General features: G+C 43.6%; 1 protein-coding gene across 7 annotated transcripts in view; it reads right to left on the bottom strand.

Annotated features, from left to right (window-relative positions):
• Positions 1-1,409: 1,409 nt before the first annotated feature.
• Positions 1,410-26,480, bottom strand: part of SYT1 (synaptotagmin 1) — a 608,991-nt gene continuing 583,920 nt past the window's right edge. For all 7 annotated transcript variants that reach the window (XM_056574050.1, XM_056574051.1, XM_056574053.1 and 4 more), the window contains 2 exons: positions 6,164-6,297; positions 1,410-4,412 (listed from right to left, as the gene is read on the bottom strand). In XM_056574050.1, coding sequence (XP_056430025.1) covers positions 4,206-4,412; positions 6,164-6,297 — 341 coding nt within the window. In that variant the 3' untranslated portion in view covers positions 1,410-4,205. The remainder of the gene's footprint in view (positions 4,413-6,163; positions 6,298-26,480) is intronic.

The following is a 26,480-nucleotide window of genomic DNA, read 5'->3' on the forward strand; positions in this document are numbered from 1 at the left end:
CTGAGTTCACGGGGACTGAGGTCATAGCCCAGTGCTCAGTGACCTCAGCTACCTGCCAAAATTTGAAAAGTTTGAAGCTCCCACACTGTATAAATACCCACACTGTACACTAAATAAATGGACCTGATGAAGAGAGGAATCCCCTCTAGAAACGTGTTGTCCAGCATATCCCGAATCTGTGTCACTTTTGTTGCCCATGTTACTATTGTAATTTGAAAAATAAAAAGTTTACACAGCATCTTTGCCGACATCATCTGTTCCATCCTGGAGAAGTGCCACACAAAAGTCAGATTTTGGGTCTGTCCCTCAACCTACTTTCAGCCTATATTCAGACCACCTGCCATCGGTGCTGACAAGCAGTAGCTCCCGGAACCCTGCCACACTTGCCTGCATCCTAACCGCCTGCCAGCAGCACTCACAGTAAGCGGCTCCCATCCACCTGCCAGCATCAGGACTGCCCTCCAGCGGTGCCAATAGCCGACGGCCCCGGAATTTCGCCGCACATCACCTGCCCGGTATCAGGACCGCCTGCCAGCAGTGCCGATGGACAGCGGCTCCCGGAACCTCGCCGCACATCATTTAAAGCGAATCCCAGAGTTGTGCCTGAAAATCTGCACAATTCTACAAGGTGAGCGGCATTTCAAATTTTTTTTTTTACCCCATCAAAGATAACAGCACCGATATCAGGCGCCATCTCTGTTTTTTTTTATACCCCCACCGTATCGTTTTTTTATTATAATATACTTTTTCTTTATACAATTTTTTTTTCAACAGAATCACTTCAGAAAAAACCTTATACTGTTTAAAATTCTCAACTACTGAATATACAGGGTGGGGAAGATTCATCATGACCTCTGCTGGGGAAAGGAAAAAGGCTTCGCTCACTATGGAGCATGGATCCCTCAGTACTTTTGGACACCGATGTATGTAAAGCATAAGAACTTTATTTTTTCTTCATTAAAAGCATATGGAGGGTACAAAGTGGGTAAAATCATACCTAATTTTTTCCTGCATCTACCTTGTTTGCGGCAGCAACGCACTGCCAGCACCTGGTCTGGAAGGAAATCGTGATTCCACATGCTGATCTATATGCTGAGGAAAAGTTGACCAGTTGGCCATAGCAACCAGTCAGATTGCTTCTTTTATTTTTCAGAGGCCTTATAAAAAATTAAAGAAGTGATCTGATTGGTTGCTAGGTACAACTGGGAAACTTTTCTTTTGCACAAGTTTTGATTAATCGTATTTCAATATTTCAGAATCCTTTATAATGTTATGTTTTAGCATAATAGTAGTAATTATTTGTGCTCATGACTTCCATGTCTCACAGACAACAACAAACATAAGTAATTCTTCTTTTTTGTGGTATAATAGTCGTGTATATTGTCTTATGTAACAAAAATAGAGACGTGAACAGGAAATAAAATATTTTTATTGAATATTTGCTGAATATGTCAAGGTTTTTAACAACGATCTGAAAACTTTACTGTGGGAATCACTACACAAAGTGAAACTAAATTGTAACCACTTCATCAAAAATGAAGGTATACACAGCAAACTTTGTTAGCCCGCGGGTCACGAGCAATATGGCAAGAGAAAACACCCAAACATTTCTACGAGATACAGGAGAGAAACTCACACATAGAAACACTCAAGCAGGCAGTAAGTATAGACAAAGGCAACTAGGATTTCTACAGCATCAGATTCTAAGACTTTACACAGCTTTGTCCAAAAGGTAGATGTGGCTGTTTATGGTTTTCACTCCATTCTGATCAAAGAGCAGGTTCAGGAAGTTTCTAACCATCTTATATTAAGAGGCGGGAGTAAAAAGATGAGTAAAAATGCATTAATATCTATAATATCTATATATTCGGCAGTACGAACCTGCATTTTGAGCATATCCGTTAGACATATAGACAGAGTTTGGGGGAAAAAAAAAGAAAAACAATTAGAATATAATAACAGCAATAATAAACTAAAATAGTATGATGAATTTATATATATATATATATATATATATATATATATATATATACACACCTTACTATTTCAGATTATGCATTCAGGCCTAAAACCATTCTACATTATTAATGCCACTCTAGAGCCAAGATAACAGGGTATTCTCTGATAGTTTAATAGTAAAAATCTCGTCTAGTTAATAACATGTTCTATCCTTAATCCTTATCAGTAATATAAGAGGGACAACATTAAGAATGATCCCATTGATTAGTATTGGTTGCGCATCTAGATAAGATGGCTAATTGTATCTCGGCAGGGAGATCACGGATGCATCTTGCACACAAATTCATTTGAGTATTATGCCCTGTTTTGTATTCATGATCCAGTGTCTTAAAAAAAAAAAAAAAAAAAAAAAAAAAGCAAGCAAACAATAAATACTTAAATAAAATAACTATCTCCTATTCCTGATCTGTGCAGTGAAAATAAAGATAAATACAATATATTGTTTCACAACGTCTTCTCACCAAATGATATTTGTAAAGATAACTAGATTTGGACTGCAATGTTTATCGATATATATTTTTTTAATGTATATATATATATATATTTAAATATAGATAATTTATGGATAATATTGCACAGTGCTCGATACATTGCTGTGTGATCTATTCTGTATCCAGGAACCAGCATAGCTCCCAGTTTCAAATTGGTCCATAGTAACCTATTTGTGCTATGCTCTCCTGCAGCAGTAGAAAAAGATGGCAGTATCAGTACAATATCACTATAGAATTAATTGATTGCTATTCACTGAGAGAACTAAGTTTCATCTAAGCACACACGGCAGTCACAGTGATACACAGAGCAGTCGTTTAAGACTCTTATGGAATGACTAATAGCTTCATAATAGTGCCATTTACTACATAATAACATTGAAAACATTTAAAAACTCCTCCTGAAATGAGCATCTAGTATACACAAGAGGGTGCTCCAGTTTGCTAGCACTTGTTCTTTGTTTTATACCATTTTTAAAGGACAAATTAAAACTCATTATACAAATAGTATATATAAAAAAGGTCACTAGCTGTTTTGGCTTACTTGAAGTGCATTCAGAATTATGGCTAAATCAGTTTAGTCTTTATATATATATATATTGGGTCACAATACTGATTGTTAACTATGAAAACGTAGGTGACGGTGTACTCAGCAGAATGCTTTCCAGCAATGGTCAGTATGCCTCACGATCTATCCGTGAAACAGGATATGCGAGTACAACATATACACACAGAGTATATGATATATGGCATGTGAAAACATACAGATAAACCACGAGATGTATATTCTATCTAAAGCTAAAATTTACAGGACTTTGACAAGCAAAAGGCGCTGTTTGCACAAGCGAATCTCATGGGATATAAGGAGTAGTCCTGGAGATTATATATACATACACATATACAGAATCTCTGTATTCCCTGTTATTACCTCATCGCTCAGGTTGAAAAATGCCACAATTTTAGCTTAGACTTTTTTTTTCTTTTTTTTTTTTTTTTTTTAAACACAGAAATATATACAAAGTAATAGCTTGGCATCTAGTGGCCAGACCTGTCGTGGACATTTACACTTCTCCTCCAATTGTAGTTGTTGCCGCTGACTAAAATCTACACGTATGAACTAATTTGCTCACAGAAAATATGGAATGTACGCCTATTTAGTAATTGCATGGATCTGGTCGTGCTCAGATTTAAGTTGTCCTTTAAGATGTCAGTGCAACTCTACTAGTGCCTTATAAGTTGGAATTTCTCCTGGAATGCGGACGATACGATAATTAACCTGTAATATAGTATCAGCTCTTCTATATTTAGTCAATTTACATTGTTTAAAATAGAACATCTTATTAAAAACATCGAAGTATACACAGAATAAGAAATGCGTACAACATACAAATACACAGACTAGAAATAAATGTTGGCATACTGTTATGTACAAGAGTGTGATAACAAATCGATTCATGCTCTATCTACACATCATATTGCTTAAAAAGAAGAGTAAGAGGGCAGTTGTGTGGCGCACAATATGTTTTTTTTTTCTTTTCAAGGGAAGTAAAGACATAAAAATTTGTGCAAATCAAATGAATAGGTACGAATGACCTGGAGTAGGAATGCATGGAAAGACATGAAAGGACCCATACTACTGAGGTATTTACATATACTGGCTAAAGAGCACTATATGGGCAACTGCAGATTGGATTCTCCTTATTTTTTCACGCCAAGCATTGCATCTACTTCTTCCTCAGGCGTTAAAGTATGCCACTGTGCAATGGGTCGTCGTGGATTGGCCAGCATATCTGACCAATGCCGGAGCTCTGCACCGGTACTGTTGTAGCCTACAAACACTTTCCCAATAGCATCATTCTTTCCAATCTTGTCATAGTCCAAAACAGTTACAACAACTTGCACTTTCTGAAAAAGAGAAAAGAGATAAAAAAAATTAATATTTTGACAAGTAATAACATGGTGATCCTGTAAAATGAAACTTGAGTAAAATAGATTGGGGCTTTTATGATCGCGACATCACACCACGCTCCCTCCATTCATGTCTATGGGAGAGGGCATGACCACTAGTACAGCCGTCATGCCTCCTCCCAAGACATGAATGAAGGGGGCGTGGCACATATGTTTGCCAGTCATCCAGCACTGCACAGAGTTCACTCCGTGCACCGGATGACTGGGGTGCTGCGGCAGAGTTCCAGCCGCTGGGGACCCCATCATCAGACATGTTATCCTCTATCCTTTCGATAGGGGATAACACGTCTAGAAGCAATGTATCGCTTTAACTTATCCCCTATGCACAGGATAGGGGATAAGTAGCTGATCGCAGGGGATCCGATCGCTGGGAACCGCCATGATCTCCAGGACGGGACACTGGCTCTCTCAGTGAGGAGTGTGTGTCATCTACCGGTAAACAGCACAAGCTCCATTCATTTCTATGGGAGCGCAGATGATGCCTGAGTGCTGTGCTGAGATTTTTTCGGTGCTCCCATAGAAATAAATTGAGCTAGTTTAGGCAGCAGCACACGGGTCCCATCCAGGAGATTGCAGGGGGTCCAAGTGGTCGGATACCCCACGATCAGCTGCTTATCCCCTATCCTGTGGATAGGAGGTAAGTTCATTTTTGATTGAGGTCTCCTTTTACTGATGTGCTGATGCCCTGTTTTATAGAATACAATTGGAGAGAACTATTTTATGTTCAGTAAAATTCTTCAAAAGCAAACATGAAACAAATTCAACCAATTCACCAATGCAGCCTCAATGCCACACAAATCAGATGAATCAGCTAAAGCGATCATAAATAAATGACTCATCTCTATATAAAAGAAACATGATATCAAGTATAAAATCTAATATTATATAAACTGAAAAGGGACAAGGTTCTATAAAATACCGTAGATTCATTACTGCAAGTATGCAACAGGCTAATAATTTTCACCAAAGTATTATTTTCTATGTGCATATACTCTTTTATTCAAAGAATGGAAACCTTCAAATATAACTAAGAAGTAACACAGGAAATCTAAAAATGCTTTATTATTTACAGTAACAAGCGAATTCTGACTTCTGCTTCACCATAGATATTTATGCTAAATAGTAGGTTATTTTGACTTCATATCTGGAAGGAACACCTGTGGATCTGCATTACATATCTCTTCCCTGCGACAGTCCAGGATAAGGTAAAGTATGGTAACTGTCAAAAATGATGGGAAAAAGTAGTAATATCTCATTTGCTCTTATCTGTATAACATTTGTCTGCAAACCTCTTACTATTTAGCCAGAGATGTTTCTATTAGCCATTGCCATTGAACCATAATGTCACTTCAAGACATCAGCACTTATGTAATGAGACAGTGCCCAGGTTCCCATATGCTAGGCCACCTATCTCTGGACATAGCGGCAGATAAAATACCATCTCATTAGTGAAATGTAAGTGAAAAGTAGGAAAAGGATGGCGCCATGTAATACAATCTTGTTCTTTACATTTCTATCTAGCTCTTATAATAATATTTTATAAAGGATGTAAAAAGACTCAGTAATAGAACGTGAATATGGTCTGAAAGCTCGGATGACGCTGTAATTACAGTCCTCATTACATCCATTCAAAAGTAGAAGCAGATAGGAACCATGTTTGGATGCTTCAAGGTGATGTTTGAGATTACCTGAATTTGCTCAAATGGTACTTCAAAGCTAAATGACTCATTGTAGTAGGGATTAAGAGTATTCTTCTTAATAGTTGTCTTCTTTTTCTTCAGTCTTTTTCCATTCTGCATGAGATGAATTTTCACATAGGGATCTGGAAAGATTTAAATGTAATTAGAAGTAAGCATGCTGAATAAAGAGGTCTATAAAATGGTGTTTAACATTCCTAGGCAAACAGTTAGTGTAGGCAGTTGTGTGTAATAAGGTCGATGATTTCTCATAATGTTTATCCATAGCAATAAGACCCACGAAGGATGCTCAAGGAGCAAGGTTCAAACTAGATATTTAGTTATATGGAGATATGTTCTCGTACTCTTAAATATATGTGCTCGTTTATAGCTGGGTTTTTTTTCTGAAAGGGATACTCCGGCCCTAATACATCTTATCCCCTATCCAAAGGATAGGGGATACGTTGTATGATCGCAGGGGTCCTGTCCCAACAATCTGTAATTTCGCACCCACCTTTGTGAGCTCTGATACTCAGGCACCGTGGTCATCATGCTTCACACTCGGAGCCTCCAGCGCTGTGGAGAGTTCACAAAGATGGGTGCGGAATGACAGATTGTGGGGGGACTCCCACGATCATATATCTTATCTCCTATCCTTTGGATAGGGGATAAGATGTATTAGGGCCGAAGTATCCCTTTAAGGGCCTGAGATGCAGTGGCTAGTTTTAAAGGGGTACTCCTGTGGAAAACATTTTTTTTTTTTTAAATCAACTGGTTCCAGAAAGTAAAAGAGATCTGCAAACTACCTCAATCTAAAAATCCCAATTGTTCCAGCACTTAGCTGCTGCATGCTCACAATTGCAGTGGTTTGTGCACCTTGTACAGTGGTACATATAGGTTGGTATAAAAAAATCTGCCAATGATGTCATGTCCCTGAAACCAGAAGCACTGCTCAGAAGGGACTAGACCTCTGTGGAAAGTATATATATTTTTTTATTACTTACCACCTACCTTATCCAATTATAAAAAATATTGCTGCTTGATGATCCTTGTAAGGTGGCTATATACCTTTACCTGAACCCATGCACATGAATGTTTAGCTAAACATTTGTGGGTTCTGAATGGAGAGAATAGGGGTTCTCTCTGAAAACAAAAGGTTGTGCAGCTAAAAACCAACATGCCTGTTCCTTCTCTCCTCTGACATCATTTGTTAGGGGAGAATCGGGAGGCCCTCATACACTTTAGACAGCTGTCTGGTTCTGCTGAAGTCAGCAGATTCAGGCAACTTTTCACTAAAGTGTATGGGCACCTTTAGTTTTTGTTTACAACCACTGACCAAAATACTACCACGTTAAAGAGTCATTCAGTCAACTGTTTGACCAAATCACACAAAATTCCATAAATTCATCGCTGCAATTATACAACAGGCTAATAATTGTTACCAAAATTATATATTTTTTTTAATTTTCTATCTGCATCCATAAGGTAAAAGGTTCTGAATTGCATCACAAATTAAGAACAATATTTATAATTAGTGTTGCCTGCGAATATTCGCAATACAAATTTTATTTGCAAATATCGCATATTCGTAATTATGAATATTCATTTTTTTTTTTGCACAGTATAGATCACAGTGATCACCCCGCTTCCAGCTTGTGTGGTGTAAAGAAGGCTCTAATACTACTGTGTGAGACTGGTGTACGAATTTCTACTGCCGCTGACTCCAGGGACACCTGTTCCACTACCTCCCAGGCAGGTAGGCTGCCACGAAGCAGGTGTTCTACCCCGGGCACGTTTGGCTCCAGACTTCCCACTGCTGCCCCCATGCTGACTCCCAACCATGCTACCACCTTGCTGGCTCTACTGCTGCCTCACGAGCAACCTGCCACCCTCTTCTCCTCATGATGATGAAGCCCCTTCTGCACCTGGCTCCCAAGTGCTATCGGCTTCATCATCATCATCAAGTTGTGTCTTCACGTCACTGATGTCCTCCTCAGGTTCCTCAAAAGTGTGTGCTTCAGGAGCCTGAATGCACCCAACACCACCTATCACGCCTTTCTCCTCATCACTACTTGCCCAGTTCGCCATGCCAACTGATGGTTGTGTCTGAGGAACCCACCGACTGTTGACTGGGGGTGTCAGATGTTACTTGTGATGAAGGGGATGACCGAGTTAACCAGTCAATGAAATCAGATGGGTTGCTGGTCAAGACACGACCGCTAGCTGATACTGGGAGCTCAGGCCTCTCGCTGCGACTCCTGCTGCCACTCGCCCCTAGTCTGCTGCAACCTCTGCCTGCGCCTGATGAAATTAGGCCTCTGCCACTCCTCTGTACATGTTATGGCGCTTCTCTGCCTTACATACTTGCGTATATGAGGGGAGTACAATACGCTCCACTACGCTTAAAACAGTATTTGTCTAGATGAGCAGTAGGTGTGTACTTTTGGCTGGCCTTTCACAGTAACTAGGTCCTTAGGACTTAAACTGGAACAAAAGGGTATACCACGTAGATGTACGAACATGGTATGAACTTATGAGGGGAGTACAATACACTCCACTACGCCCAAAACAGTATTTGTCTAGAACAGCAGCAGGTGTGTACTTTTGGCTGGCCTTTCACAGTAACTAGGCCCTTAGGACTATAACAGGAACAAAATGGTACACCACGTAGATGTACACGTGGTATGCACTTCTGAGGGGAGTACAATACGCTCCACTAAACTTAAAACAGTATTTGTCTACAAAAGGAGCAGGTGTGTACTTTTTGCTGGCCTTTCACAGTCACTAGGCCCTTAAGACTTTAACAGGAACAAAATGGTACACCACCTATGTACTCACAGATTACACTTAATAGAGAACAATACGCTTCACTACGCAACCTGTATTAGGCACTAATAGCAGGTGATTATGGCTTTTAGTGTTCTGCTCACCCTAACTGGCTGGCTACTAGTGGCTTTTCAGTTGTTGTACACACCAGTGCTGCAGCACACAGTCGCTGTGTACTACACCCAAAAATGCACTCTCTCAATCTCTCTCCTTTACCTATCAGTGCTTTTAGGCTGGATTTTTGGCTTGAGGTGAATCGCTGCTGTAATGCACCCAAAATTGTACTTTCTCTCTCAATCTCTCTCCCTTCCCTATCAGTGCTTCTAGGCTGGATTTGGCCTTGAGGTGAATCGCTGCTGTAATACACCCAAAATTGCACTCTCTCTCAATCTCTCTCCCTTCCCTATCAGTGCTTCTAGGCTGGATTTGGGATTGAGGTTAATCGCTGCTGTAAAAATACTTTTATGTGCAACGCACACTGCTCTCTGTCCCCCTCTCTCTCTTTCCAACAGAACGCTGAAGTGACTGGCCGCAAGATGGCTGCTAATTATACAGGGCTGTGACATCACAGGTGTGACTGGCTGCATGTGATTCAGGGTCATCCCGCCTACCCGTGTTCCCACCTTCCCAGCATTCCTTGTCTCATGTCCTCACATGTGGAGCCGCCATCTGAGATGCCCTGGAGCCTAGACCGCACTAAATGGAGTTTAATAAAGCGATTTGTGCGATCGAATTGCGGCGATATTCAGATTCTTTGCAAAGCAAAATTTTCCTGAAATTCATAACGAATTCGGATTTCTCAGATTCGATTCGCTCATCCCTAATTGTAGTGTGTATTTTGGGTTATAAAAGCGGTGAAAATGTGACTTTCTTCGATATACTTCTTCCTAGACTCCTTGCATTTCATGTCCTAGATATATCCCTTCAAAGCACAGGATAAATTCACACCTCCAGTAGACACAATGGTGACAAAGCCACAGGCGGCACCTCTGCCCAAAAGGTGAAATGGTGTCAGAATAATTTCATTTGTATGCATGCATGAAAGCATCTGGTATTAAGTTTATGAAATATCTTGAGAGATATTACAGAGAGGGTTGATTTAAAGATATATAGAATCAGCAGGATCCCAGCTCCTGAGGGAGATCAGATAAGATGGCCCTGACATGTTGCGAGGCAATATTGAGTTGTGGCATTGTACGTGTCTCAGACTAGTAATCTTTGATCTTTAACCGACTGATATCCAGGAATATGATGAGCTGAGTGAAACAATTGCGCCAGGCGCTGCAAGCATGCTGTTGCCCATTTTCTGATCTCTGTTCTGACGTCACCCCAACTCATTCCCCAGGTCTCCCTTCCCAACACAGCTAACAGACAGTGTGCGCAGCTTTGAGAGATATAAAATTGTGTGATGGTAAAGCATGGGGATCTTTTGTCTTCTTTAACCTGAAAACCGGCCAAATTACATAGCTGAAAGTCTCACTGATATTTCCTGTTTTCCCTTTTTATTTTCTTTATGATTCCATGTACTTGCATATATGTTCTCTTGTGTATATATGTTTTGTACAGTTGTACTGTAATTAAATATACACAAATTAAATATTGTTTAACTAGCTAGTTCTGTTTCTTGCTCACTACATCATACTTAGCCCAGGAGATAGTTTGTTTAGCTCACATTACTAAAATTAATTCTAACAAAGAATAAGTCAGCCAGCACTTTAGTCGATACCAAACTATTATATGGACCTGGCCTGCAGGTGCACGCTACTAGGCTAAATATACAGCAACAGAAGAATGCAGCAGCACACTGCCAGCACAAGGATATAGGTGAAACATGAATATGCAGTTAAAACATGGAGAGCTATACAGCTATGGTGTAATAGATGCAAATGGGAAACTATGAAATAGTGAGGCACTTAACTCGCAAATTTGTCTCCGTCGGCGGTCAAATAGCTTGGACCGTCCCACCACAATAAGGTGGCCTCATTGGGACGGACCCTACACTGTGAATATGCCTCTGTGTGAACAGTTCAGTAAGCATGGCAGGATCTGGAACATCCAAGACACCTTATATACACACCTGATAGAGGTGGGTGGTGTGCAAGGCCAACATGGAGGTAGCCACTCCCCCATATGTTTAATACAGACAAAGAATAAGTCAGCCAGCACTTTAGTTGATACCAAACTATTACATGGACCTGGCCTGCAGGTGCACGCTGTAATACAGACAAAGAATTAGTCAGACAGAGAATAAGCGGTGGGACGGTCCAAGCTATTTGACCGTCGGCGGAGACAAATTTGTGAGCTAAGTGCCTCACTATTTCATAGTTTCACATTTGCATCTATTACACCATAGTTGTATAGCTCTCCATGTTTTATCTGCATATTCATGTTTCACCTATATCCTTGAGCTGGCAGTGTGCTGCTGCATTCTTCTGTTGCTGTAAAATTAATTCTATATATAGATTGATTAGATATATTGTTAGTTTTTGGTTTTTAAAAGGTTATCTAAGGCACACATATGATAGCCTTAATGGTGACAGCAACATACTGGAGTTTGGGCTATATTAATTTATTGCTCACCCATACTTCCGTATTCCCGGTTTGGCCATATTACCATCCGTGACACCATGTATTTGTATTAGCAGCTTTTTTTCATTCATGAATAATTACTTTGAGCCTCCACAGTTTATGCTGCTACCTCACTACTGTTTATGTTATAACATTATGCAATCCAACAAAATTTTACACTCACTAGGACGTGTCACCATAGCTGAGAATTCACAAATATATTGTGCGAATATGGAAAAGATTTATTTAGTGTTTGTTTGACATAAATGAAGTTATTTCAGGTTGAAATAGAAAAGAGACATACTTTGTGATTCAGGCAGTATACAATAATACTTTTTGTGTTGATAAAGGAATTATTCCTACTGCTGCTGACAGCTTTACAGGCTTTGTATACAAAATGCTGCCAAAGACACTTTCAATCAGAGAAGGAAGATTGGAAAAAAAAGATGGATTTTAAATTGTGTTTGATTGTTCAGACACCTGAAAGAATACACCACGCAAAAAAAAATAAAAAAAAATAACGAAGCACTTGATAGCCCTGTGGAGAATGCTGCCCATCTTCATAAGCAATGTAGCATGAGGGAGTCTCTCAGGTGCATGACATAAAACATCCCAGCAGACGTTGCACTCCAGAGACTAAGCAAGCACAAATACACAGAGGAGCAGATGGCCTACTGTCTTAATGGACGCCAAGAGAGAGAAATGGAAGGCTCACTAGATCTGCAGCCACATAACATGCTTTTATCATAATCTGACAAATCACTATCCAAAATTAGAAAATAAAGCAATAACTTCAACAGATCTCAATCTTAAACATTTAAATATTTGCGATATGTAAATCTTCCTAGTTTATTTTATTCAAGCTTTAAGTTTAAAATATTGTCTGAAATAAGATATTACACTATATAATCTATTCATAAAAGACCTGGTAAGATTGGGGTTTCGTGAGTACTGCTGTTAGTGGGTCCTGTCTACATACCCCTAATTTGCTTATTTCTCCCAAACCACTCTACATTATCTAGACCCTTCCCCTTTAGTACCACCACATTGATACCATGTCTTGATCTCCTCTTTGTTCACTATTTGTACTAATGTGACTAGAATTGGAGATAAGCGAATTTCCCCAAAAATTTGTTTCGGTCCAAATTTATTTGCGGTAAATCTCTATTAAAAACGTCTATTTCTGGACTACAGAGAGCCTCAATAGGGGTGTAGAACACTTTGCCTTGTCGTAACACGCATAGGGAGTGTGCTGTGTTAGTGAAATAATACTGTTATTCAGTATGACATGCAGTTTTCCAGGCATTGTTGTTAGAATCACTGCTGCAGAGCGTCTGGATGTGGCAGCAGGGTCAGGAGACCATATGGCGTCTCAATTGAAGAGATTAAAGAGATATTTTTATGTCATTTTTAAAATCCTTTTTTGAGGACCAGCTCTGGTAAGCATCGAGCTGGCGGTCCGCTGCGAGATGAGCTACTACCTGTTCCAGCCCCTGCCTCTCATCGCCCCTGCCCCCCCCCCACTGTCTTACTTTGTGTGGAATTGCAAATGTTTCATTTAATCAGTTATGGTTCATTTTTTTTTTTTTTTCAACAGTAGAAGTATGGTTCATTTTTATCGCTCTAACCTGTTTCATTGGATTCTTGTTGTAATTCCAGAGGTAATATATGACGACGACTAGAGAGGAGTGAATTATTTTACTAATTTGATTCATCCAATTTGATTCGCTCATCTCTATTGAGGACCCATTGGAGGGCAAGTTTGGTGCCAGTAATTCCAGCTCCAATAGTGTATAATTGCTGCAGTATATAATTTTCTGTAGTGAAAAAGCTCATACTTGTATCCTATAATCGAGCCGGCGGTCTGCCACTAGGCCAGCTACCACCTGTCCCAGCCCCTGCCTTTCAGCGCCCCCCCCCCATTCTCTTAGTGTTCACTTGAAAAGGGAGGAACTGCAGTACCAGCCACTTGGTCGGAGCACAAAATTGCAGAAAGTTGCACTCTCTCTCTCAATCTTTCTTCCTTCCCTATCAGTGCTTCTAGGCTGGATTTGGGCTTGAGGTGAATTTCTGTAAAAATGCTTTTATGTGCAACACACACTGCTCTCTCCCTCTCTCTCTCTGCAATAGAATGCTGAAGTGACTGGCCGCAAGATGGCTGCCGATTATATAGGGCTGTGACATCACAGGGGTTGCTGGCTGCTGATAGGCTGCATGCTGCATGTGATCCAAGGTCATCCTGCTTGTCTATGTACCCGCCTTCCCAGCGTTCCTTGCCCCATGTCCTGACATGTGGAGCCGCCATATAAGATGCCCTGGAGCCTGGACCGCACTAAATGGAGTTTAATGAAGCGATTTGTGAGATCAAATTGCGGTCATATTCGGATTCGTTGCAAAGCATATTTTTCCTGAAATTCGTAACAAATTACGATTTTGTCAGATTCGATTCGCTCATCCCGAACTAGAATCATGCACATGGCATAGGAGTGTTCATAGACTTTTATGATGGCATATGCGGCAACTATGCTTCTCTATGACCTAGAGACAAAAGCTGTGGGCACTCCATGTACTGGTGTATGGTGCCTTTGTATGGCATCATATTACAAAGACAAAAACTTATCTTTTAATTATTACCTTGAAATTAATATTTGGTTTACCATGCCACAGGACAAACAATTCACAAAAAATGATCAATAACACTACCAAACCATACCAAAAAGTTTGCCAGTTAAAATAAAAAGAAAAACTTGTAAGTATTAGGCCTAGTATATCAGAACAAATGGTCCTATGCTCCCCACCCCAACAACTGGGGGTGGGCATGGGACCAATGAGTCCCTATACTCTACCCTAGGCTAGGCTCTGATACTAATAAGGTAAGTTCCACACTGGAACCTAAACCCTCCATGGTAGGTTCCGGTCCAGAGCTGTTCTTATTAGGATCAGGACCAGACCTAAGGCAGAATGTAGCAATTCCAACCAATGCTATTTCAGTGATTTGGGGGGGGGGGGGGGGGGGGGCTGGCACCAAAATGCACCTTTGTTTCTGTAGACAAAAATCCTTGAACTGGCCCCGGATACACTCTTAAATGTTGTGGTTATGAAAAATATAGCGGTAAGCCAGGAATATTATGCCAAACTAGAACTTTATTTCAAGTCACTATTTATTTTAGATTCAATGATGTATAGTAGGGATGGGTCTAGCTAACAATAATGGTGACAACAATGGTGCAGTATATGTATCTGTAAAATGGCATTGACAACCATTATCACAAAATGCAGAAATATAGCAATGAATGTAAGAACAACTGCTACACAAAAGTAACAATCAAAGTAAATAGGTTTTCTTTCCTAGGTTTTCTGTTATAGGAAACGTGGACTCTCGCCAACAAGTACATTTAGACCGTAGGTAACAAATTATTCAGGTGTATTAAGAAAAAACTCTAGATAAAAAATAAAGTAGCATGATCTGCATATATTACATTTGTGGTCATGGCTCGAAAGGCCGAACGAGCAAGTATACGAAAAAAGGAGAACGAGAGTACTTACCGTCCTGAGCCTTGGAACCCCGGTAGACCTAGTACAGAATTAAGAAATACAAACAGCGGATGAGGTGTGCCCAATAACCGCGACCGAGGGCACGCCTATAGAGGGCATGCCCTATGTATGGATTATGATAGAAAAAGGGAGGGTTGGGTGGGTGACGCCCACGAGTCATACGCCCCTACCTGAGGGAGAGGGGAGTTTATATACCCCACGCCACTCCCACAAATGCAGCCAATTAGGCTTTTTACTTGTGGTCATGGCTCGAAAGGCTGAACGAGCAAGTATACGAAAAAAGGAGAACGAGAGTACTTACCGTCCTGAGCCTTGGAACCCCGGTAGACCTAGTACAGAATTAAGAAATACAAACAGCGGATGAGGTGTGCCCAATAACCGCGACCGAGGGCACGCCTATAGAGGGCATGCCCTATGTATGGATTATGATAGAAAAAGGGAGGGTTGGGTGGGTGACGCCCACGAGTCATACGCCCCTACCTGAGGGAGAGGGGAGTTTATATACCCCACGCCACTCCCACAAATGCAGCCAATTAGGCTTTTTACTTGTGGTCATGGCTCGAAAGGCCGAACGAGCAAGTATACGAAAAAAGGAGAACGAGAGTACTTACCGTCCTGAGCCTTGGAACCCCGGTAGACCTAGTACAGAATTAAGAAATACAAACAGCGGATGAGGTGTGCCCAATAACCGCGACCGAGGGCACGCCTATAGAGGGCAAAGAGTCAAGAGTAGGGTGTAACTCTATTTTATTTGTATCACAACGCCAAAACTTTAAACACATTAGCCATTTCGGTAGAGGGATCCGGAATGTACCGGTCAAAACAGCTGGAGTTCCAGCGGCCTAGCTTCTTAATGATGTGAGCTGGGACATCATGTTTGGAGGCTGCAGAGGCCGCCCCGATCCTGAATGAGTGTCCTGAGATGACAGCGGGATCATGACCTAGCATGATGACTAGGGAGCGGACGTATCTGATAAACTGGGAGGAAGACAGAGCATGCCCAGCCACCGGGAGGAGCGGACTGTCCGCTGCTTGCCCGGACAGCATTGAGAGGAGGTCGGTGAGAGACGAGACTGGGCACCACTGATGTGAGGTGGGGAAATATCTGATGGATGCTCCCCATCTGCAGGTTTTGGTGGACGGAAGGGTGAAAGTGAAACCTAGCCTGTTGGATGATAGCTGGCTCAGGGTTGGCCCGGGTGCTCGGCAGCCAGTGCGCGTGAACTCCCCCGGTCTAAGGAAGCCGTAAAAAGCAAGGTGTATGGCAGCTTTGATGACCGTGCTGAGGTGAAAACCAAAAGGGTGCGTGTCCAGTAAGGAAGACATAGCCCGCAAAAGATCCCCCGTGACCGGTGCGCGAGAAAGAGATTTGGGGTGTGACAAGACTGAAATGCCCTTGAGTGCTGCTTTGATCGGATGAGCAGAGAGTAGAGAAGAGGCGTGAGGGTGCGAGAGTGACCTGTGGTGTTGAAGACCTGTTAAGTGAAGTTTGATGGTGTTCTGGGATAAGTGTAAAGAAGAATGGCAAAAACCAACAAAAGCTAGGGCAGAGTGTAAAGTGATTGTGGGGGAAAGCCCTAAGCCCTGCATGAAGGAGGAGAAAACCGCCAAAGCGGTATCATAAGCCCGGATCGTGCTGGGAGCTAAAGACTTCTTGATTAGAGTGTTGGCAATGGAGACGTATCTGGCTAGTCCGTCAGCAGTTGTTGGAACGGAGGCACCGGGACTCCGACCCGGTCTGCGCCTGGTTGTACCTGAAAAAACACACCGAATTTAGCCCGAAAGAGTGCATCAGCCGCCAAGTTCTTCCTACCTTCTATGTGCTCGATCAAAAAATGGAAATTGTGCTGGAGAGACAATAGAATGAACCTCCTGACAAAACGCATTATGTGGGGGGACCTAGAGCGTCCTCTGTTGAGAATGTCGACTGTAGCGGAATTATCACACAGAAATCGAACTGTGGAGTTAGCCCAGGAATTTCCCCAGACAGCAGCGGCGGCTACGATGGGAAATGTTTCAAACAGGGCTGAAGTTACTGTGAAGTCAGGAATGTTGCGGATCTCAGCTGGCCAGGGGCCGGCTAACCATTTGTTCCCGAAAATGGCTGCGAAGCCAACCGATGAGGCATCGGACACTATAGTCGGGGACCCTTCTGATAAAGGGGGAACGAAGAAAGAGACACCGTTCCAGCTCTCCAAGAAGGGATCCCACATGAGTAGGTCAGCCATCGCCTCATTGTTGATGTGGATGACCTGCCTCTGACCCGATACTGAAGGGAGAAGGTCCAAAAGTCTGGATATGAAGGCTCTCCCCTGCGGGATGATCCTCATAGCGAAAGCCATCATGCCCAGGAGGCTCTGGAGTTCGACCCTGGTTACTGTGCGACTCCTGGATAGGTTGTGTATCATCTCCCGGGTTCTGACTAGTTTCTCCTGGGGAAGCCTAGCCTGCATGTTTACAGTGTCTAGGATGACGCCCAAGAACACCAGTTGCCTGACGGGGCCCTCCGTCTTGTTAGGTGCCACTGGGACCCCGATTTCCTTGAACAGAGACAGTAGTGAAGTGAGGTTGAGAGGAGTGAGACTAGGATGTTCGAGTAGTAAGAAGTCATCCAGGTAATGTATGACGTGCTGGCAGTCAGCCACGTTCTGGAGTGCCCAATGCAGTGCTGTGGCTAGTTGGTCAAAGAGCCAGGGGCTGCTCTTTGCCCCGAACGTGAGCTTAACTGCGAAATAATACTTGTCCAGCCACCTGACACCGTGCCATCGCCAGAGGTCTTGTCTGATCGGGAGTAGTTTGAAAGCGTCCGTTATGTCCGCTTTGGACAACCAAGTGTTTCTCCCTAACTGTAGGATGATCTGTATGGCTCGGTCAATAGTAGCATATTTCATGGAGAACTCGTCGGAGGGGATTAAAGCATTGATGCTGGGAATGATGGAGGAATAAGGCGCTGAGAGGTCATAGATTAATCTTCTTTTATTGGAATATTTGCCTGTGGCAAGCCCCAGAGGGCTGACTCTCCAACATGAAAAAGGGGGCACATCAAAGGGACCTATCATGAAACCTTTTGCCAGTTCCTGCTGGATTAGCCCGGACACGATCTCTGGCTCGGAAAGGGCTGATGACAGGTTACCACATTCATACGTGCTTTGCGGCAAAGCGACCAAACCTGTGTGGAACCCATCGCAGAAAACCCGCCACCAGCCATCTCACCCAGTCGGGCTCAGGATGACCAGCTAGGACCTGGGCGAGGACCTGGACCTGTACCACGCCTAGTCATGCCTGAGGGCCCTTCTGGGAGCAGATAGAGCTGGGGTGAGCCCTGAAACAAATGAAACACACATGTAGTAGTCCGCAATTGCTGTACACGCAGGAGGAAAGATTGAAGTTATTGCAGATCTGGGTCTTGCCCAGGTACCTCACTGGTCTACCGAACCTATCTAGGGCGGCCACGTTCCTTGGAGCTGGAGGGGTGAATGCGTTCAGGCTCCTACTGGTGCTGGGTTCCCCTGGGTTGCTGACCTGCGGGCACCAGCTGGAGGAATGCGTGGTCACCCCGCATGCGGTGCAGGAGGGGGCTTTCAGACCCGCGAAATGTTCGCAGTATAGCTCCGTGTCTATGGACCCCCAGTTGGTGACGTAGCCGAACTGCGCGTATGCGGCTGCTACTTTTGCTGAAAAAGACTTGTGGTACTCGTAGAACGTGGTACCCCCGTATTTGTACGCCATCTGCACAACCCTGTGTAAATACAGGTCCAACTCCTCCCTGCGGCCAGGGCTGACTGAACAGAGTACGTCCCTGAATAGTCCAAATGCCAGCACAAACTCAGTGACACTCAACTTCCTGCTGAGCCTAGCGTCCTTGCTTTTGAACGTGACCGCCAGCTCCCCGCAGGCAACGGTTTTGGTATCATGTACGTCCGTGGTGGCAATTAGCAGAGAGGCGAGGTTGACCTCTTTTCCCTCAAGGATGTCCTTTTTTGTGGCTGCCGGGATGAAATGTGCGGGCGTGATGATCGGTGGAGGATGTGGCATACCTGAAGGCGTGGCCTGAGAGGTAGAAGCCGTGGGTGACGCTGCGGTCGGGACTGCTTCGTCGCTCCTGGAGAGTTCCATTAGGTCTAGCCTAGCCTTGAAACCTGACACCGTCGTAAGCACCTCAGTCATCATAGTGTGAAGCTGAGGCAAGGAGGCGCTTGAAACTTGATCCTGGGCCGCAGCCTGGCTACCCCGGGGGGCTTGGTCAGCATTCAGCAAGTTGAATAACTCGCCCTTCCTAGCTGAGGCCGGAAAGGGGACACCCCTCCTTCTCAACTCTTCCATTAGCCTGGGGATGGTCCAGGACCTGTATGAGGGCAAGCTGCCTCGGTCCGAGGCCCTGGCAGGAGTCTCAGGAACCGAGAGTGCCTCCTCGATATCCGCTGGCTGAGACATGCTGCTGGCAACCTGTCCGGGCCATAGAAGGGTGCTGGCAAGAATAAGAGGAAAAGAGAACAATAAAAAATGACTAGTGAAAAAAAAATATATATATACCCTCCCTATATATATGTATATATACTCTCTGTACACAGGTTTTTTTTTTTTTTTTCAAATTTTTTTTTTTTTCTTCCGTTCTCCTGGCTACAGGAGGGAACTGACCTGCTGAATTTCCTGAAAAGCTTCCAACACCGGGAGTACTGACCGCACGGTAATGGCTTCCAGCTGTGGATATTTAAGGAAAAGATTAACTACACATGAATGTGACCGACCGAAAAGGCGTGATGGAGGAAAGTGTGATACTGAAACTGAGGCTAAATGTATGCTGTTGCGCTGAAGAAGAGTCAGAACAGCATACGCAGAGGACCCCACTGAAGATGAGTCAGACGCAGGTGATCCTCTGCCTATGAGTGATGTCGAGTCGTTCTGAAGAAGAGTCAGAAATAACCATGTCGTCAAGCCCCAACTGAAATTGAGTCAGGCTGGGGCCGATTGACGTGAGTGTGGTGACGCACGTGGCTCTGAAGACGTGTCAGTAGCAGCGTCCTAACCGGTGGCAGTAGTGCTTGTGACTGCGTAAATGTACGGGATGAGTATGGAATGATAGACGGGGGGAGAACATACGGTTCTCCTCTCTAATATTGATTCTGTAAGTACCTCAACTGAAAGCTGTATGAGATGTATACGGGAATACGGACACAATCCGACCACCTGGTACCCTGTGGAGCAAGCAAAACGTGATGAGGCAGGAAGCACCCTGACTGACCGTAACTGCCAACGTTGACGAGCCACCGGCCGTCAAGCTACATATATGTATACAGTGACATCAAGCAAACAAGTTCCGTGCCGTAGTGGTGACAAGCAGCTCCCAACCCCGCTCCCTTGACACCCCCTCCCCCTCCCTCTGGCAACCAGGACCGGCTGGGCCTGGCGACTCCTGCCATGTGCCCACCTTGTATGTGAAATGGGGGGGGGGGGCTGGAGCAGTGGTGGGAAAGAGTCGCTGTCCCCTGGAGAAATCCGGCGTGATTAGTAGGGCCTACGTGCCCTGGAGGGAAGCTGTGGCCTCCGTGCGTGGCTCTAACTGAAACCGAATCGACCCCCCCCCAGCCGAGCGGCGAAGGGGAGCGGGACTGTGTTGCGGGTCCTGGGAAACCCCTCCCCTTTGGCCGGGGCCGTTTGTGGGGAGGCCGTCAGCGGCAGCGTCCTCCGGCTGAGCAATGGCAGCGCCGGATGACGCCGTCACTAACCCCGCCCCCCCCGGGCCAGAAGCCCCGCCCAGCCAGCGCACGAGGCAGGAGATGGCGTGGAAGCGGGGCACCAGGCCCGGACGGAGCGGCTGGGCCGCCGAGCGGCGGCGGCGCGGCTGAACCAGGGAGGTCCCCCACCCACACCCGGAAGCGCAAACACCGGAGAACGCCGCAGTGCAGGGCCCGACAACCCGTTCCCCCCCCCGGCCAGCCGAGCGAGTGCTGACAGCCGGCAGGAGAGGACGGGCCGCGCGACCCGCAGGAGCAGCGCTCCCCCAGAGCGGCAGCGAGCAGGTAGCAGGCGGGTAACCGGTACAGGGGCCTGGGCCTGCGGCAGGAGTGATACTCACCGACCTGAAACACGAAACACGAAAATAACAACTGACACCTCCGAGATGTACGCCCTAACACGGTATCCTGCAAGAGAAATACCGCCCACGAGTCATACGCCCCTACCTGAGGGAGAGGGGAGTTTATATACCCCACGCCACTCCCACAAATGCAGCCAATTAGGCTTTTTACTTATCACAAATACACTATAGATATGGATCATCTGGCACTTTCTCATGCCTACATATATCATTTTGTGAGGACTACTTCCCAGCTAGCTTCCCATGTCACCTCCATTACTAGCATCATATGTATAAATGCAAAGATGGTTTCACATCTGTTTGGATTCTACATGTCTACTCCTTATATTAAACCTACATTAAATGAGTTTTAATCATGTATGTTTTTTAAGTCACATGATGAACACTGTGCCATGGTGTGCTCCACAGGACTTCTGAAAAAAGTGAGTTTATATGATGGTGTCAGCACATTATTGCTCTAAAGTACAGGCTACGGTTTTATGAGCCTATTAGTAAACTTCTTTAAAATAGATATAAAATACGGATGTATTACGGATGAAAGAGCATCAATATTTGATCAGCATTGCATCTGTATTTCTTTACAATAAATACTGATGGGCTGTCTTCTAGGCAAGAAAGTAAAAGTGCAAGAAAGTGAACAATTGCGTTCTTTGACAGGATTTGAAGCTTCTTTAAATGCTTTCTGCGACGCCATATGCTAGCAATGTAGGGCATTATGTAAAAAGGACCAGGGACAGAGTAGTATGCTACAGGCCTGATGGACAATTTTTTCCAGACAGAGTGCCTGCATCAGCACATCTATTGACAGTAAGCCAGTGATGCATAAAGTGTCGCTGGCTTACTGTGTAGTACAAAGAGCTGAGGCTTCTGTCTGTTTGGCAGGATTTTCTGGTGGTGCTCTATGCAGGTACAATAGGCACCACAGAAACTATAGTGTAAGTGACATACAAAGCACTATGCAAACTGTGTAAAGGCTGCAATGTACAGTGGTCCCTCAACATACGATGGTAATTCGTTCCAAACGGACCATCGTTTGTTAAAACCATCGCATGTTGAGGGATCCGTGCAATGTAAAGTATAGGACAGTGGTCTACAACCTGTGGACCTCCAGATGTTGCTAAACTACAACACCCAGTTTTGCAACATCTGGAGGTCCGCAGGTTGAAGACCACTGTTAGAGGAAGTTGTACTCACCTTTCCCCGCCGGTTCGGACCGTCACCGCTCGTCACCGCTGCCCGGGATGTCGCCGTCCATCGCTGTCGCCGCGTCCCCGAGGTGTCCCTGACGCTCTGGCAAGGCCTCTGCTTCCCCGGCATCCACGCGCTCCATCGCCGCCATCACGTCGCTACGCACGCTGCTCCTATTGGATGACAGGATGGAGTGCGCAGCGACGTGATGACGTCAATGGAGAGCGTCGACGATGCAGGGGATCCTGAAGAGGACGCGCCGGAGCACCGAGGACAGGTAAGAGACATCACCGGAGCTCACGGGGCACCGTAAACGGCTATCCGGCGGCAGCTGAAGCAGTCAGCGCTGCCGGATAGCCGTTTATGCGATGGCCCTGACATAAAAAGCATCGTATGTTGATGCTGTCTTCAACATGCGATTGCCTCTGAGAGGCCATCGCATGTTGAAATTATCGTATGTCGGGGCCATCGTAGGTCGAGTGGTCACTGTACTAGTGTTCTGTGTCCCGAGATGTCACGCCATCGCCATATGCTTGGCAGTAGCTACTTTAGTACACTTTGAATAATTGAACCAATATAAATGAAATACTAATGACATTTTGATGTTATACATATCAAATACAAAAAACACATATGCATGCATCTGAATTTGAATCTCTTTCCATAGACTTCAATGGGCATTTTCCAACATCATGACAACATGAAAGTAGCATATGCTGCAGTTTCAAAATGGACACCTTTTTTATATGCCCATCTGAACAGCTCAAAATAGATTAGCTCAATACTACGGTCTGCAAAAAATGAATGTAATACCAATGGAAAATACACTCATACACTCAATACAGTATGTAATCGTGATTGATGTCTAGAGAACTAATAATGAGTAAAATGCTTTTGTGATCTCCTGGGTCATCCCAAGCCTCTGCAAAGTTATTTTATGTTTTATACTTTACTTTTAAAACTCTAAATTGAGGATTTGTGTTGTCTTCCCGCCTGAGCGCTGACAGCACGAACAAGCAATGTTTTTCCGGATAAATGCAGCAGCAATTCTAACATTAGCAAAATGTAAATTCAAGTTAACATTCTAACCATGGTTGCTGAATAGGTCCATAATTATGTGAAGGTACTAATTTGAAAGCTTCTATTTCACGTAGAATTAGAGCAAGATATCAGCCAATTATCTGAAGCTGAGCAATTGTCCTGCTTATCATGGGAATAAAAATAGAAGGAGCATTATATAAACAGCACATTGCCATTTCTTTTTAGCTTAACAGATTCATTTAGGGATAAATATAATAGCTGGGAAGCTCTGCTTAAAATGCTGGGGATGTAACCACTCATACATTTATTGGGTGTTTTGAAATATTTTCTATCACCATTTCTATCCTATCCGCTGTGCTTATATCTGAATCGCAGTGACTGAAAAGCAAATTGTCCAGGGTATTTTGTCTTGTGAATTCAAAAGACATGCAGGAAAAAAGAATACACTATCTTGACTGTATATAATTTAAAGGGATGGTGCGCTAATTAGGGTCAAAGGACAATAACTTTGGGACCAGTTATACAGAACTTTGTATTCATGGGTTGGTGACTTGGTATATTGTATATCAGCTCCCCTCAAACATGCGATGCACAGCAGTCATCCAGTAGATTCCATCAAAATAGGTTTGGGCTGGCACATAAGCATAAAACAACCCAGCCTTTATTTAAATACTGGTTACAAAAACATCCTGGTAGCTTCATGGGACATACAAAAGTATGTTTTAAATCAAACATTCTGCAATGTAGCTATATCTAAGAGTAAGGATCTTTGATTCAAAACGCATAAGTGTGCAAGAGGTGCTTTTTCCTTTCTTTATTTTAGTATGTATGTCTCATGAAGTAGCCAGGATGTTTTTGACTTTTTAACCACAATTTTAATTAACGATTTTTTTTCTGGTATGTATGTGCTGACCCAAGCTTGGATTGTGGTAAAGATGTCATATACTGAGATGAAGCAATTTCATTTTACCTATAATCCTATTAGTTAAAGCAGTGTTCAAACCTGTGGCTCTGAAATTTTTACAAAACTACAACTCCCAGCATGCCCTGACAGACTGCCTAAATTGATTTAGAGTAGAGGTCGGCAACCCCTGGCACGTGTGCCACTCATGGCACGCGGGGTGCTTTTGAGTGGAACGCGAGGCTGGCTCCCGGCGGAGAGGAACTCACTCCACTAATAGGGATCTGGTACACTTGTCCCGGATCGTCAGGCAAGCGAGAGCCGCTTTAAGCTGAGAGGAGACCTGTGAACTCTGTCCCCACGCAGTGCAGGCGCCAATGACGTCACTCATCGGCGCCTGCACTGTAGCCGGAGAAAAACGCAGCTGCCCAGAAGATCCCTGCATAGGAAATAGGTGAGTAAAAGTTATTTTTTTTTTATTCATCCTGGCATCAGCAGAGCAGAGGAGGGAAGGTGACGGGGGAAGGGGGGATGCAAATGATTATGATGATGAGGTGGGGGGGTTTGTACAAGTGATGATAAGGGGGGGTCGTGCAAGGTCTTGATGATGAGGGTGGGAGGTTCTCGCAAGTGATGATAGGGGATCGTGCAAATGATGATGATGAGGTGATGATTATGAGAGGGGTGCAAGTGATGATGACGATGATGAGGGGGGATGCAAGTGATGATGATGAGGGGGGGTTGCAAGTGATGATGATGAGGGGGGGTTGCAAGTGATGATGATGAGGGGGGGTTGCAAGCCAACTTGGCTTGGCTATGTGTTACAGTTCACATTCTCTGCAGCATAATAGTACATTGTAAAGCACACGCAGAGGGATCCTCTGTTCTTGCTTTTTAAGTGGTTTATTTAAACTCTTGAAACAACATCCATAAAAAAAACAATAAAAGTTCGAAAATGTACTAACACCTTTTGGCTTATTCAGCTTTAGTGCTAGATAATTTTTCTACTGTTACAATTTCTCTTATGGATGCCATTTCTCTGTGTGCTGCTTCTCGGCAGCCATTTGTGCAATATGTTCTTGCAGAGGAGAAAGCTGAGATGATCTACACTGTTTTTATCTATAATACTACATTGTGGTATGGAAACTATCAGCTTTTTAGGATAGGTTCACATTCCGAGTAACAGACACACTGGAAAACTGCCAAAATGACATGTTGGTGTATCCTTGCTCAGACAGGCCCTGGCCCCATTCCTTTCAATGGCCCGGGCGTAGTGAGGTAGTGACTATGTTCTGTCAATTTGACAGCTTCCTGATGTATTCATGCCTCGGATGCACAGGTCATTAACCTAGCCCCATGCTTTACTATTATGGAATTCTTTTTAAAAGTGTTAAACATGTACCTCTTTTTTCCATGTAAAATATCAGAGTGTTTGTCAATAGGTGGCATTGAACATGCCTAAATTATTCCTTATGTGCTATTTTTATGCTACACTTTTACCTCTACAGAAATCAATCACGTAGGCAAGGGAAAATCGACTGTTAAACAACTAATTCTTGTACAAATCTGCCTTCAACAAAATGTTACAGAGAGACCCACTGTTATTACAGAAATTAGAGTAAAATGATGTCTGTATTTATTAATAAAAAGAACAATTATTACAGCTTCAGAATAACACAATTCCTTTGAGATCAAATTATTTCCGTTTTGTTCCCCGTACAACAAAGTCACCTTGTACTAACCTTAAAGGCCATAGTTATATAAATATATGGGAGGCATTATTGATGTCTTCCCTCAAGGGAAATGAGTTCAGGTCTACTGGCCAGAGGTTAAGTCTTTTATAAGCTTAGCATGAGAGCCCGCAGTTCAAGTATGACTCTGTATTTCTGAGCTTCAAAACCATAAGATATATATGGGAATAAAGCAAGTAAAAAGATGACTAGCTAAGAATAACATGACGTTTGTTGAATGCTTGCAGTTTTGGTACTTTATTCAGATATTTTCAATAAATCCTTCATCCCAATGTTATGATCCAGAGTCCAAACAGGTGGCATTACAATATGAATATGGTCATCCTATTAACATTATTAAATTCCTCTTTTATGTGAAAAGACAAAGGATACTTGAAATGCTGTTCTTAACTAAAATCTAGT

The sequence above is a fragment of the Hyla sarda genome, chromosome 4 (genome assembly GCF_029499605.1).
Source record: "Hyla sarda isolate aHylSar1 chromosome 4, aHylSar1.hap1, whole genome shotgun sequence".
NCBI classification, from domain to species: domain Eukaryota; kingdom Metazoa; phylum Chordata; class Amphibia; order Anura; family Hylidae; genus Hyla; species Hyla sarda.